Here is a 13,984-nt window from a genome sequence, read left to right as displayed (position 1 = left end):
ACCTTAAACATTACATTAATTTCTTCTCCCAAGGGGTCTGCATTCACCAGAGCAATCTTAAGAGGTACTGCATTAGAACTGAAATAGGAACATGCCTGGCAAAGACATTTTAAATTCATTACTACACTTGTAGGATGACTAGAAACATCAAGACAAATAAGGAGCTGTAAATAGCCTCACAAAAATATTTAGCAAAATTATTTCTAATATTAACAAAAGATCTAACCATACAGGATACTACATCCCAAATTAAAAGCAATCCCTTCTTTTTTTTATGGCCATGTAGCAATGCAGTAAAGACAGTAGACGATTTATTATACAGCCATGAGAGTGGCTATATACTATAGCCAGCATGAATTTTTCACATTCTGCAATGTTAAATGGAAAATACCCCTCATGCCAATCTGATGCTTTCTATAAGCTCATTTCAAAACAAAACCTAACAAAACTTATAGTCCTGAACTCAGAAACACTTGCTTAACAAACCTCTAAATTTTCAATGGCAATAGACAAAGTCAGAGAGAATCGAGAGTTCAAAGTGTAAAACAAGAGAAAAAATCCTGAGCTCGGACTTTTTTTCTGTAAATTGTCTCATAATTTGTTGAAATTAATTAAAAATCAGCCATGTTCACTAAGTACCTGTAATCCTACTACTGACCTTGCCCCATACTCTGACCATCTTCTGCAGTTTAAAAGTTAAAAAAACGCCTGGCTGATTTTTAATTAATTTAAGAAATTTAGCATTACAGTCAATGATAAGGCTGGGCATGCTCAGTAAGAACCAACTGTCAGTGTTCTAAAAGCCAGACTCACAGCTGCTTGGCTTGGCTAATCAGGGGGTCACACCCATGCCAGACCTTTATTTCACTTTAGACAGTCATGGCTTCCCACAAAGAATCCTGGGCAGTATAGTTTGTGAACGGTGCTGAGAGGAGACTTAACAGTCAGTTTAACAGTCAGCCACTCTGATTGAAGCTCTGTGAGGCGAACAGGGCCTCTCCTAGCAACTCTCAGCACCCTTCAATAACTACACTTCCCAGGATTCTTTGGGGGAAGCCAAGACTGCCTAAAGTGATATAAAGGCCTGGTGTGGATGTGGCCAGGGACAGTTTTGATTTAAATTTGGGTGGGAGGCTACATATGCCTGCTATAGAATAACAAAGTGGGGGAAACACTGAAAAACAGTGATACTGTTCATAATGTTTTCCTTTTGGAAAGAAAAGGGGCTTCCCCTCTGCCCAGTGCCCACCCATCCAATCTCTTCCCCTCCCTGAACTATATCTGCACTGTATTAATTGCCTTAATATTGTTACTTCCTTCCTGCTAAAACAAGATCAGCACAACACGTCTTGTTTCTATTATTTGGGCTGATTGCAGCTGTTGCTACCAATCATATGCTCAGAGGCACATGTTACCAAATTCTTTCATGCTACACAGGAAGTGGATTGGACTGTGAAAGAACAACCCAAATTGTGTTTGCATTTTTCCTGTCCAAATTTGTAGGGCAGTACCATATCTCAGAGAGGAGGTCAGGTCTCCTGCTCCCCTGGTGTATTCACTATAGCTGCCCAATTCCCCTGATTTTTAAAGTTTGATAGAAATATCTGTTGGCCATAGGTACGTTCTTAAACTACAAGGTTTTTTGCCTATTATTGAATACAGATTTGCGTTTACTTGGCTTGCACTATTTAACCCTAGTGCTTCACTGTTAAAAAAATGATTATAATCATTTTTATCACTTATAATACTGTTGGAACATATTTTGTCAGTTTTATAACCTACTTGCATTTACTATAGATATTTATCTGTATTGTTCTTTATTCTTGTTTTCCCCCTTTATACTATATTTTTGATTGGTATGGTACCCTATTGGCAATATAAGATAAAAAGGATTTATCCAGTCCTCAGTAATGCATGGGGAAAAGCTTGCAGAAGAGTGTCATGCCCGAAGTCAAGAGATCCAGCCTCAGACGCGGATGTGATTTTTTCTCTTTTTATTATAGTTACAGTTACATCAAAAGCAATGCGCCTCATTAACCTAACTAAGCTTTCTAGGAACTTTTGCCCTGGCTAACTCTGACTAAGCATAACTTTGCAGTGCTCTGACGTTGACTCAGGAACGAACCCCTTCCCTGCGTCAACTTAAGTAGGCTTGGCTTTCGTACATAAACACTGGCTCCTCCTCAGTGACTGTTGAATCTTGTGCTTCAGCTGCCTCCACGCACACGGCAAAGGAGGCAGTCTCTCAGCTTCCCCCTCTGAGAGTGGTGGGCGGTCAGCTTGCTCGACTGTGGGAAGCTGCGGGGTGCCTGGCTGGGAAATGTCAGGTGAAGCAGGCGGCACCTCCGACGCAGGCGTAGGCACTGGGTGTGCGTGTGTACTGGAGCAGTCTCCAGTGGGGCAATCTCTGCCTGCTCTGGTTGCCCTTCAGCAGGGGGGCCAGATTCAGGGGGAGTCGAGCTGTCAGTGACAGGGATCTGCATGCTTTGTGGTCTAACCCTTCTGCTATTCCCTTCCCCCAGCTCATCTTCCCAATCCTCCAAGTCAGAGTCTGGCATCTCGAAGCCTCCCCTCCCAACCTGTGTCACAACAAAGAGTATACTTTATATAATTTCCTATTTCTTCCTATGAGTGTGTACCTACCCAAACCTATTTGATACTTCAGTACTTGTCTTCAAATTTCATGAAGTTCTTACAAGTATTGAAGCCAAGATGAAATTACATAAAATTAATTTGTATTCATATTTCTACTTCTGATGGTAGTATTCTTTGCTGTTGTTATGTGCCTTCAAGTCGATTATGACTTACGGCGACCCTATGAATCAGTGACCTCCAAGAGCATCTGTCATGAACCACCCTGTTCAGATCTTGTACGTTCAGGTCTGTGGCTTCCTTTATGGAATCAATCCATCTCTTGTTTGGCCTTCCTCTTTTTCTACTCCCTGCTGTTTTTCCCAGCATTATGGTCTTTTCTAGGGAATCATGTCTTCTCATTATGTGTCCAAAGTATGATCACCTCAGTTTCATCATTTTAGCTTCTAGTGACAGTTCTGGTTTAATTTGTTCTAACACCCAAGATCCTCCGTGGCGCAGAGTGGTAAGCGGTGGTAATGCAGCCGAAAGCTCTGCTCACAGCCGGAGTTCGATTCCAACGGAAGGAGGCAGTTGAATCTCCGGTAAAAGGGGTCGAGGTCCACTCAGCCTTCCATCCATCTGTGGTCGGTAAAATGGTACCGGGCATACGCTGGGGGATAAAGAAAGGCCGGGGAACTGGCAATCCCACCCCATATATACGGTCTGCCTAGTAAACATCGCAAGACGTCACCCTAAGGGTTGGAAACGACTAGCACTACAAGTGCGGGGACACCTTTACCTTTACCACCCAATTATTTGTCATTTTCGCAGTCCATGGTATGCGCAAAGCTCTCCTCCAGCACCACATTTCAAATGAGTTGATCTTTCTCTTATCCGCCTCCTTCACTGTCCAGCTTTCACATCCATACATAGAGATTGGGACTACCATGGTCTGAATGATCCTGACTTTAGTGGTCAGTGATACACCTTTGCATTTGAGGACCTTTTCTAGTTCTCTCACAGCTGCCCTCCCCAGTCCTAGCCTTCTTCTGATTTCTTGACTATTGTCTCCATTTTGGTTAATGACTGTGCCGAGGTATTGATAATCCTTGACAAGTTCAATGTCCTCATTGTCAACTTTAAAGTTACATAAATCTTATGTTGTCATTACTTTAGTCTTTTTGACGTTCAGCTGTAGTCCTGCTTTAGCACTCTTAAATACGTACCAAGAATCCGCACACAGAGAATTTTAGGTTACTTTTAGGTATCAGTGGAACTTCCATATTCAGAAGCAACATACTTCTGAATACCATATGCTGGGGATTTATAGGGGAGGGCTCTTGTCTTCATGCCATATTGTGAACTTCCCAGTGACAACTGGCTGGCTACTGTTAGAAATAGAATGCTGAATAGATGGACCTTTGGTCTCATCCAGCAATGGTTTCATTCACTGACAGATCCATATCATCCTTCTCCCCCCCCCCCCAAATCAGTTTCATCCTTCCCACCTTTTGGTCATTCCTGAAGGTATTGCTACATGTAAAAGAGATGTGTATTATACTAGATTAGAAATCTAGACGCACACCATACCTTGACATTCAGTTCTTTAGCTACAAGGCTGGGACTGAGAGGCAAACGGCATTTGTTTTTTAAGAAAAAGGACTGAACACGTTCCATTCCACTTTGCAAGACAATCTGTTGATGAACAATACAGGATTAAAACTTTAACTACATGAAATATTGGGAAGTGTTTTTAATTAAGAATACATATTACACATATCCTCCTAATTTAACAAACCTGTCTGGCAGATCCACTTGCTTGCTTTACTTTTTCTGCTACCATTCCCAGGATTTGTACCAATCTTGTCTGCTTTTCCAGCTCTTCTCTCAGTCTTTTGCCACAGACTGAAAGGAAAGCACCAAGGATACGCTCATACCTTACACCATGTTTGATATCATGCAAGGTATCCTTCAGTAACCTGAAATATTACATAATATTAGACTGGTTTACTTCACAAACTGCACTTATACATGGACTTGTGGTTTACTAAATTTATGCTGTGAGGTGGGGAAGAAAAGGTGAATTTACGTTATGATTTAAGATTTTCTCTCTAGTACTAGCACAGGGTTTTTAGGTTCCACAGAAGACTCATATCCTGGACTGAGAATATGTGGCAATAGATAAATTAATATTTGTATCCAGGTCCATGCCACCTGAAACCATTTCAGCCTTTCCCAACCTTTGGATCCCCAGATGTTGTCATCATTCCTGACCATTGGCCATGCTAACTGGGATGATGGGAATTGTAGTCCAACAACAACCGGGGATCCAAAGGTAGGGAAAGGCTGATTTATACAATATATTAACTCTATTTACTTGTTACATATTTATATCCTGCCCTTCCACCACATTTGCAGTGGAACATTACATTCAGGTAATGGTAAAATGGAGTTATCATTTTGTTACTTTTGTACATGGGGTTTCTTTACTAATCACCATCTTGCTTAAGATACAGTATGATGAACTGCACTAGTTTCACAGAGAATGATATCAACTGTGGTTCTGAAGGTATCAGAAAGAAAGTAAGTGCACTCCAGGTTTTTCAGAACACATAATTAAAAATATTTCCAGTGGTGGCAGCAGATTTTCCTGCACTATAAAGAACGGTGATCCTTAATAATACTGTAGTTTTTATTCCGAAATTAACTTTCCACTGTGGTCTGGGAATATACAGTCTGAGAACAGATGATTAAAAAAGAATGTAAATCTTCTTACCAATATAAATAGTGTCCTATTCGAATATTTCCTAATGCTCGGGCCAAAAGGAATCTGACTAGAGAGTTGTCCAGATAGGTTTCATATTTTAGTGCCTAAATATATAAAAGAGATCATGTTTTACCCAACACAGTTATAAGCTAAGGTTTAAAAGCAGCTTTTTATTTTAGGGCTACAGAGTAGTAGTATAACATATAGGTGTAATACTAACTGAACACAACTTTAGGTGACTTAGCTAAGCCAGATACCTGCAATTTTTACAAATAGTTTAGGGGGAAACTATTCCCAGAACCATATTCCTGGGACTATTCAGCACAGATGCAAGTTACTATTCATTCAGAATAGTTCAGTATATGTGTATACAGAACTCCCACAACAATACGAAAATAGAACTACTTGTAAAACAAAAATGTCAAGCATAAATCTAAGTTTAAGATGGCTTTTACGCAATAGAGCAATCAATGACAAAACTAGCAGAGACAATAAAATATGTAACAACAACTAACCAGCTTAGGTAACATGCTGGAAGGCTTGGGCAAATAAAAAAAGTCTTAATCTGGCATCAAGTTCAGCACCAGGCAAGTTTCCCTGGACATTTCACATGTGGGGCATCACAGCTGGAAAGATCTTCTTTTCAGTCACTGCTTACCTAACGTCAGAAGGTAGGGGGCATTGAGGAGGGCCTCTGGTAATGATCTTAGCATTCAGGCAGACCCATTATCACTATCCTCATATCCTACTGAGTTTTACTGCAGCCTTGGAAATATATCTCCAGTATTGTCTACATACAGCCTTGCACGGCATTAAGCTTTCAGTATTCTCTTTTCTGTGACCCTTGCAAAGAAGGAAGGAGGGTATATATATTCAAAGAGTAGAAAAAGCAACTATGGCTGCATGGAGATGGTAAGCAAGGAGGGAGGTAAGTCGAGTAGATTCAGTTTGCCTTTTTAGAGCAACTGCTATTTGCTCTAGGTAAATTAGAAACTGTAGCTTGGATTTATTAGAATACTACTGCATCTAAATGATCTGTAATTTATGTGTGTGCGTAATCATAGGTGCTAGGGATTTTTTTCCTTTTTAAGATATGTAATTCATATCACCTGCACAAATTGGGGAAGAAAGTCGGCAAGTTCATCATCACTTATTGCCTCGACCCACTGCACAGCCCTTGTTCTTACTTCCTGATCTGCAAAGCTACAAAACATAATATCTATACTGAACAATACTTAATTTAAGATCATATCATATCATAGAATCATAGAACAGTAGAGTTGGGTCTATAAGGCTATCTAAGTTAAACAAGAACATGCTTCCCTGGAGGTTTTTGGAATTAAGACTTTTTATTTGTATTTTGTTATTTTTGTTATTTTTTAAAGAAATCTAAATGAATTTCAGTGGAAACAACTTTGGTTCAAAAACAACCTATAATCAGTCTCATAAGAGACTATAATCAGCAGTAAGAGAATATACATTAAAATTACTACACAGACGGCACTCAACACCAATTAAAATTAAGTTACATAAATCAATCTTTTATAGTAAGATATGCTGGAGGGATTGTGATATACAAAGCATCTTTCTGCATCTTTGGTGGGACTGCCCCAGAATACAGAATTCTGGCAGGAAATATTTTTGGAAAGCAAAATATTATTGGAAAATGTATTAGAGCTACACTCAATCAGCTTTATTAGCTATATTTGATGAAGAAAACACAAGCTTATGAAATGATTTAATAACATTTAATGGGCTTGTCAACTGATAAGCAGGCATTGAAAGGCCTGAACCAGACCAACTCTTAACAGATGGTAAAATTATATGGCAGATTGCATTGGCAGAAATGCTCAATGACAAACTAAAGCATGCCAGAGGATACAAGAGTGGTTATGATGCGACTTGGATCAGTTTCATCTCCTATGTGAATAACTCAAACCTGACTCCAAAACCACCAATGACTCATGGTACATTATGGAAAAACACACTCAACTACTGAAAGCAGATATACAGACGTGACTAACAGATTTGGCACCTCTGTATACATCTATGTATTTGTTATTTTTTTATTGAATGTTACATGCTTAATTATTCTGTAAAAATGAATAAAAACAGTTTTAAAAAACCTCATTAAATTCCCAGAGTGGTATTCAATGCCAGTCCTATTCAGATTAGACCCACTGAAGTTAATAGATATGACTAACTTAGATTTATTAATTTAAATCGGTATACTCTAAGTAGAACTTAATTGACTATAACCCCCAGGCTATACCAAAAAATGTGCTAGCGTCTTTAGAATTCTCAGCCCTGCCTCCTTACTGGGACGGTTAAAAGCATTCCTGACAAGGTACAGGCTAAAAGGGACTCTCCAAAGCACTAGATATATCACAACAGAAAAGACACTGGATTGCACCTAGTAAAATACAGTTAGCAAGTGATTTTATCTCTCTGAAAAAAGATAAGCAATAGAACATGCCATCACACATCTCTACTTTAAAGCTATCTTGATCTGAGAAGTGATATTCCTATTCTTTAGCACTGAAGTTCCCTGGAATAATGTCCTTCCAATGTCAGCATCAACACTGTGATGTTCTGGTGCAGTGGCAAGCATGTTCCATCCCACTTGTTTACTGGCACTTGTTTACATCCCAGTTATTTACTGGCACAAAATTCTCATCATCAGGCTGCAAGCCTTGAAAATAAGTAGCAATTTAAAACTGTAAGCCTTACAATATGAGCATTTAATCATTTGTGGCCTCCACAGACACATTCATGTGGCAGCTAAAACTTCCATTAAGCCAGCAAACTGTCAGTAAGTTAATGAATTATGAATATTGCTTCTGTTTCTAGCTTGAAGAAGCAAGTACTAAATAGCTCAGAATGTGTTACTTTTCAATGCACTTAGTGAAATTAACTTATCTAACTTACCCAGAGTCCAGTAATTCTAATGCAGTCAGAGGAGGCAAAGGAGGCCACTGTTGAAGCAGCAAATATATTTCAGGGAGATTTGTCAAATCCCAGTTTGGGGCACTGGCCAATACCTTTGGAAGGCTGTTTGGATCTGTATGGCAAAAATGCCTTTTCTCCCACAAAAATGTTTTATCCTTTCTAGACAATCTAAAAAAAAGGAATTCAAAACATTCTATTAGTTTATGAGAACATAATTATGACCACCACAGCAGTCAGTAATGCATACCCTTTGGGAACAAAACAGTTCAAAAGTTTAGGACAGACAGAATGTAATATTACAAAAAGATCCACGTAGGGGAAAAAGCCATTACAATCGGAATGGTAAAGAAAAACTTTGAAGCTGCTTCCATACTAGGGAACTTTAGTGTTACAGCAGCATTGCGACAAGTCTGCTACAAGTGGAATTAATGTGGTTGTTCCATATGTCACTTAATAGTACTGTATTCCCCATAAAAATCCAGCATGTAACCCTTATTACAGCCCTGTGTTTACCTAGAGGTAAACTCTATTACAGCAAATGCCTCACTTTTCCCTGCCAATGTATCTTTACACAGTAGCTTTCTACTTGCCTCTTGCTTGAGGTGCCTGCCTCTCTAATTAGTTGTTTTCTGTTCACTCACATAGCTCACTCAGTCCCTGTTCTCAACACTGGGTAGGAGGATTTCCTAATTAAAGCTAAAACAATTGCTTGTTATATTATTGTAGTTACAAAATTAAACATGAAAAAATAAATGAATGAGCAACTGCTCAAGCTGCAAAGAAAAAACTAGTAATTAATAATAAATAATATAATAATAAATTTAATTTTTGTGTCGCCTATCTGGCCGAAACCACTCTAGGCGACGTACAACATTAAATTCAACAATACATAATAATACAATACATAATAAAATACAATGCAGTCAACAATAACCATTTTAAAAAGCGGCAGTACAGGGCCATCAATAGACAATTTTAAAACAATATAAAGAAATTAGCCCATCCCGGGGACCCCAAAGGCCTGTCCAAAGAGCCATGTTTTTAAGTAATTTTAAGTAATTAACCCTCTATGGATGGAAAAACAGACTGTAATAATCTGGTATCAGGGTCAAATGTACCCCAAGAAAGCCACCAAATAAAATACCTGGTGGTTGTTAAACAAAAACAAGTTATTGCAAGCAAAAAACCCATGCATTTATTGAGACATTCCATCGTCCACTAAAACAAAATACTCACACATAATTATTGAGCTCAACTAACTCCACAATGCAAAACAAATAAAGAAATGATACATACATATAACAGAATTATAGGAGTGCAATTATCAATAAAAATTGAAATTAGGCCCTGGATTGAATATAAGGTTAGGAAGACAAAGGTGACTCCCATATTCCTTAGTAACTATACCAAGTATAAATAAGGCAGACGATTTGAAGTTATATTTGCCAGACTGGAGGACACTGTTGATAGGGATGATCCCCCTTCTAGGAGTGACATGCAGGATCTTTACCAATCTTCTGCCTCTTCTCCAGGGGGAGGAGTCATCCCTCTCACCACACTGATCCTGTCTGTGGGTTAGGCAGGATGTGGGTCTGGTTTGCTCTGCAGCCTTTCCAGTCTATTCTTGCTAATCAGCAGGTCAGACTCTAAAGAGACCCTAGCCTCTGGTTTGAGGTTCAGTGCTTTAATTGCCTCCAGGCCTCCCTACCTGGTCAGGACCTGGCAGCATTCTTGGTTCATGATAGTCAACAGGGAATGCTTCCACCTGTAGGGAAGTTCCCCATGTTTTTCTCCTGGCTACATATTTGTGGAAGTGAGGGAAGCCCCAGTCTGCCCCTGCTCATGCAGTTATTGAGCAGGGGTGCACTCCTCTTCTCTTAAAAAGACAAGAAGCACAGTAATCACAGATCCATGAGATGAAGGCCCCATGATTCTGTCTCCAGGGGCGCATCAAGGAGGGTCCTCTTCTTTGTCTTCCTCTGTATTTGCTCATTCTCCTGCCACCAACCCCCAAAGAAAACAACCAGGGATTCGGAGGTCCTGCCTACCACCTAGCAGGCAGCCACTACTACTCCTGAGGAGGCAGTGATGGACCCTACCCTGGGGGGGAAGGCTCCCTTGGGGTCAGTGCATTCGCCCCAGGAGGAGAAGGGTGCTCTCTCTGGAGGAGCTGGAGGTTGTGACCCCCACAGGAATTTGCCAATTATGGCAAAGACACACAAAGTGCTGCAGTTCCCAGATGATGATCCGTTGACTGTCAGCACCAAGCCTCCTCCTCCAACTCCAGGGGCCAAGAAGGCTTTTTATTCTGCTGCCACCAAGCTTAGCCATAGTACTATTCCAGCCTGGCATCAAAAGCTGCCATTCCCTCAGGGTGAGAGGGTGGCCTGAAAGACCCCTGCAACAAACATGTTAAGGGACCCTTTGGCGCAGTTTTGAGGCAGACACTGTGGCCTTCAGAAACACAGCAACTTCCTTTTTGCTCAGGCAGCTTATTATTTATTAGATTTATATCCCACCCTTCCTCCCAGTAGGTGCCCAGGGTGGCAAACAAAAGGGGTAGAGAAATTGGGACCCAGAGATGAGGTCCCCGAACACCTCACAGATATCTTGAAAAAGATTTCATATCCCTCAACCTTCACTGGATCTGCTCTAGTTTTTCTCTAGATCAATGGCGGCCACCATGGTCGTCAGGAGGAACATATCACCTAAGAGAGTGGGAGGTGGACCAGGCTTCCCAGCAAAAATTGGTCAGCCTAGCATTTTCAGGCCCTGAGCTTTTGGGGGAACCCCTGGGAAAGCATTTGGTTGAAATGTAGAACAGGAAAATGGAGCTCCCTTCCATTTAAAAAGGATGAGTGAAAGGGGCACAAAAGCAGTTCTTTTCATAATCACAAAAGCTTCACGAAACCCAGAGGCTGCAGCAATTCAAAGCCCAGTGGGAGGCAGCCTACCTCTAAACAGGCTGCTTGTTCCTCCTCCTCTTCCTTTAAGTCACTCAAAGGTGCCAAGAAGCCCACCTCCATCTGACATGACCAGGGATCTGGCTCAACTTCTGGTGGGGGCTCAGTTTCTGCACTTTGTGGGCAAGGGACACAGTATCACAACGTACAGGTGAGCACTGGGCACCATCACAGCCAGCTATGTCCTGGAATTCTCCCAGCTGCACAGCAAGTTCCTCCCAACTCCAAGGTTTAGGAAACCCAGCAACTCCAGGAAAGCAATCAACCATCTGATTGCCATTTGTGTGATAGAACAGGTGCTTACCTTGCAGGAGTGGTGTGGAGTTTATTAAATCTTTTTCTTGGTGTCCAAAAATATGACAAAATCAGGGCTATCGTGGATCTCCAGTGGCTCAACAAAAGCATGTTCAAAATGAGGCTCAAAGGTGGAAACCCTCTGTTCAATAGTCACGGCACTGTGAAGGAGGATTGGATGACTTCCACTGACATCTTCAAGGTATATCTGCACATTCCAGTTCAACCAAGTCACCACAAATTCCTTTGGTTCTCATACAACAAAGTATTGGGCCATTCCATTTGGCCGATCATCAGCCCTGAAGGTGTTCACCAACGTGCTGATTACCTCAGTAGTTCATCTGCACACCACAGGGATCTGTCTTCATCTCTATCTGTCCGACATTCTGGTCTGGGCTCTGCCCCAGAAGAGGGGTCACCAGGATATGCAGGACCTGTAGGTACCTTTGGTACCTACAGGACCTGGGTTTTGTGGTCAATCTGGAGAAGAGCTCCCTGATTCTCACACACTGGGCATGCTTCTTGACACAGATCGGTTTCAGATTTATCCAACTCCAGAACTGGTTCAGAAGGTGTTGGAGCTAACTGAACAAGCGGTTGCATCACAGTCACTGGACCTCATGATCCTAGCATAGCTGCACTGGATGTTATCCTGTCACAATCCTGGTCACGTGGGCTCATTACCATTCCTGGTTCCTTCAGCAGTTCTCCTTCCCTTCCAGGACCAAACCATGGAAACAGCAAAATTTAGGGTTGCCCTCTCAGACAAGCTACCGGGGGGGGGGGAGAGAGCTATGATGGTGGCTGACTCTATGGCATTTGCCTGACAATCTTCTGCATTGGGCAGAGTGTCACCTCCTGTTCCTTCGGGACGGACATCTGGCCAGGGTGGACAGACTAATGGCGGACTGGCTCAGCAGGATCTCCATCAGAGAGTTGGGAGTGGCAGCTGCATCTTCAGGTCTTCACTCAAGTTGTAGACCAGCTAGACCACTGGCGATGAATCTGTTTGCCACAGATGGCAGCATTCCTTTCCCAGTTCCCGTGCAACAGATGCACTGGAGGTGTCCTGGCCCAAAGGGGCTCTTCTCCCCACACACTGCAGAAGGTGCACCAGTTAAGGGCGTAGGTGATTCTGATAACCTTACTGGCCATGGTATCCGTTGTTTCCAGACCTGCTCAACTCATCTGTGCGAGAACCATGAGGGATTCCAGTGAGGGAGGACCTGCTTTGGCAGGGACCAATAGTGTATCCTAGGCCAGACCTCTTGTAGCTGACAGCCTGAAGGCTAAAAGGGTCTAGCTGATACAGCTGGATTTCTCTGGGAGTGTCCTAGATATCCCACTATCCTCCTACTGGGTATCCACCAATGGAGTTCACTTGATGACATGTTTAGTGTTGCTCTTTTAGTGCTTCTCATCAGGGGTGGATTCTACTTCCTGAGGCATAAAATATCTGTTTGGCTTCTCTAAGCCAGGGTGGAGGGAGGGGCTTGAGCTGCAGCACTACAGAACCCCAGGCAGCAGCGCTCAGCAGCATTCTGGCAAGTCTTGGTGGTTTGGTACTTCACATCCTTTGTACAAGCGCTTCATTAAGGGGGTGGGTCTTAAGTTACCACAGGTGGCCCAAAGGTTTCCTAACTGGAACCTTAATTGGTCCTCACTGTTCTTATGAGTCCACCATAAGTGACTATAACCCCCAGGCTATACCAAAACATGTGCTAGCGACCCGTCTCTCACTTCCTCTGCTTGGCAGGTGCTGTGATGTGTTGTTTATCATTTAGTTGGGGTGGATTATGGCTGGGACGTTACTCAGTCTTATTTAGGCCTGGTTGTTTCAGTGTTTTTTCTTGGGTTGCTCTCCCTTGTATGTTTGGGGTAGTTTGAGTTTGGGGTTCTGTGGGGTCAAGGAGTTGTCTCACTCTGCCAGTTGGTCTGGTGAGAGGGATGACCTCTTATTGGAGAGGAGACAGAAGATTGGTAAGGGCCCTGCCTGTCACTTCCAGAAGGAGGATCATTCCTATCAACAGAGTGTCCTCCACTCCAGTCTGCAAACAGCAATTCACGATTTGAGGTCTGGGATAATCAACAAGAAGGTATTTCCCATGTTGACCTCCAGACAGAGATTGACCACCAGAGATACTGAGAAGACGTCCCACCCTACAATGCTTGGAGTTATACTGTGACCAAATTTTTCATCAACTTCAATTTTTCATTAGATGGGTCTAATCAGGATCGTCACAATCTACACATACTTTACACTATTACACTATTAACTCCCTCCCAGCTTTTACCTACTTATTTCACCCAAATAGGATGGTAATGGGCTGAGATCACATGCAAGACCCCACATTACCAAGAATCCTGTTAAAATCTAAACTGTATCAACAAAAAGAAATGCAGAGTTAATTGTCATACATGACAATATGCAGATTGG

At 41.9% G+C, this 13,984-nt stretch overlaps 1 protein-coding gene across 3 annotated transcripts in view; it reads right to left on the bottom strand.

Moving 5' to 3' along the window:
- The window catches only part of PIK3C2A (phosphatidylinositol-4-phosphate 3-kinase catalytic subunit type 2 alpha), an 89,826-nt gene that overhangs the window by 23,138 nt on the left and 52,704 nt on the right, over positions 1–13,984 (bottom strand). For all 3 annotated transcript variants that reach the window (XM_061610250.1, XM_061610249.1, XM_061610251.1), the window contains exons 16-21: positions 8,270–8,458; positions 6,451–6,544; positions 5,351–5,445; positions 4,373–4,553; positions 4,165–4,269; positions 3–95 (exon numbers count right to left, since the gene is read on the bottom strand). In XM_061610250.1, the coding sequence (XP_061466234.1) occupies positions 3–95; positions 4,165–4,269; positions 4,373–4,553; positions 5,351–5,445; positions 6,451–6,544; positions 8,270–8,458 (757 nt within the window). The remainder of the gene's footprint in view (positions 1–2; positions 96–4,164; positions 4,270–4,372; positions 4,554–5,350; positions 5,446–6,450; positions 6,545–8,269; positions 8,459–13,984) is intronic.

Source organism: Rhineura floridana, chromosome 2 (assembly GCF_030035675.1).
Source record: "Rhineura floridana isolate rRhiFlo1 chromosome 2, rRhiFlo1.hap2, whole genome shotgun sequence".
NCBI lineage: Eukaryota > Metazoa > Chordata > Lepidosauria > Squamata > Rhineuridae > Rhineura > Rhineura floridana.
The sequence above is the reverse complement of the archived record's forward strand: the minus strand, read 5'-3'. Positions and strand labels throughout refer to the sequence as shown.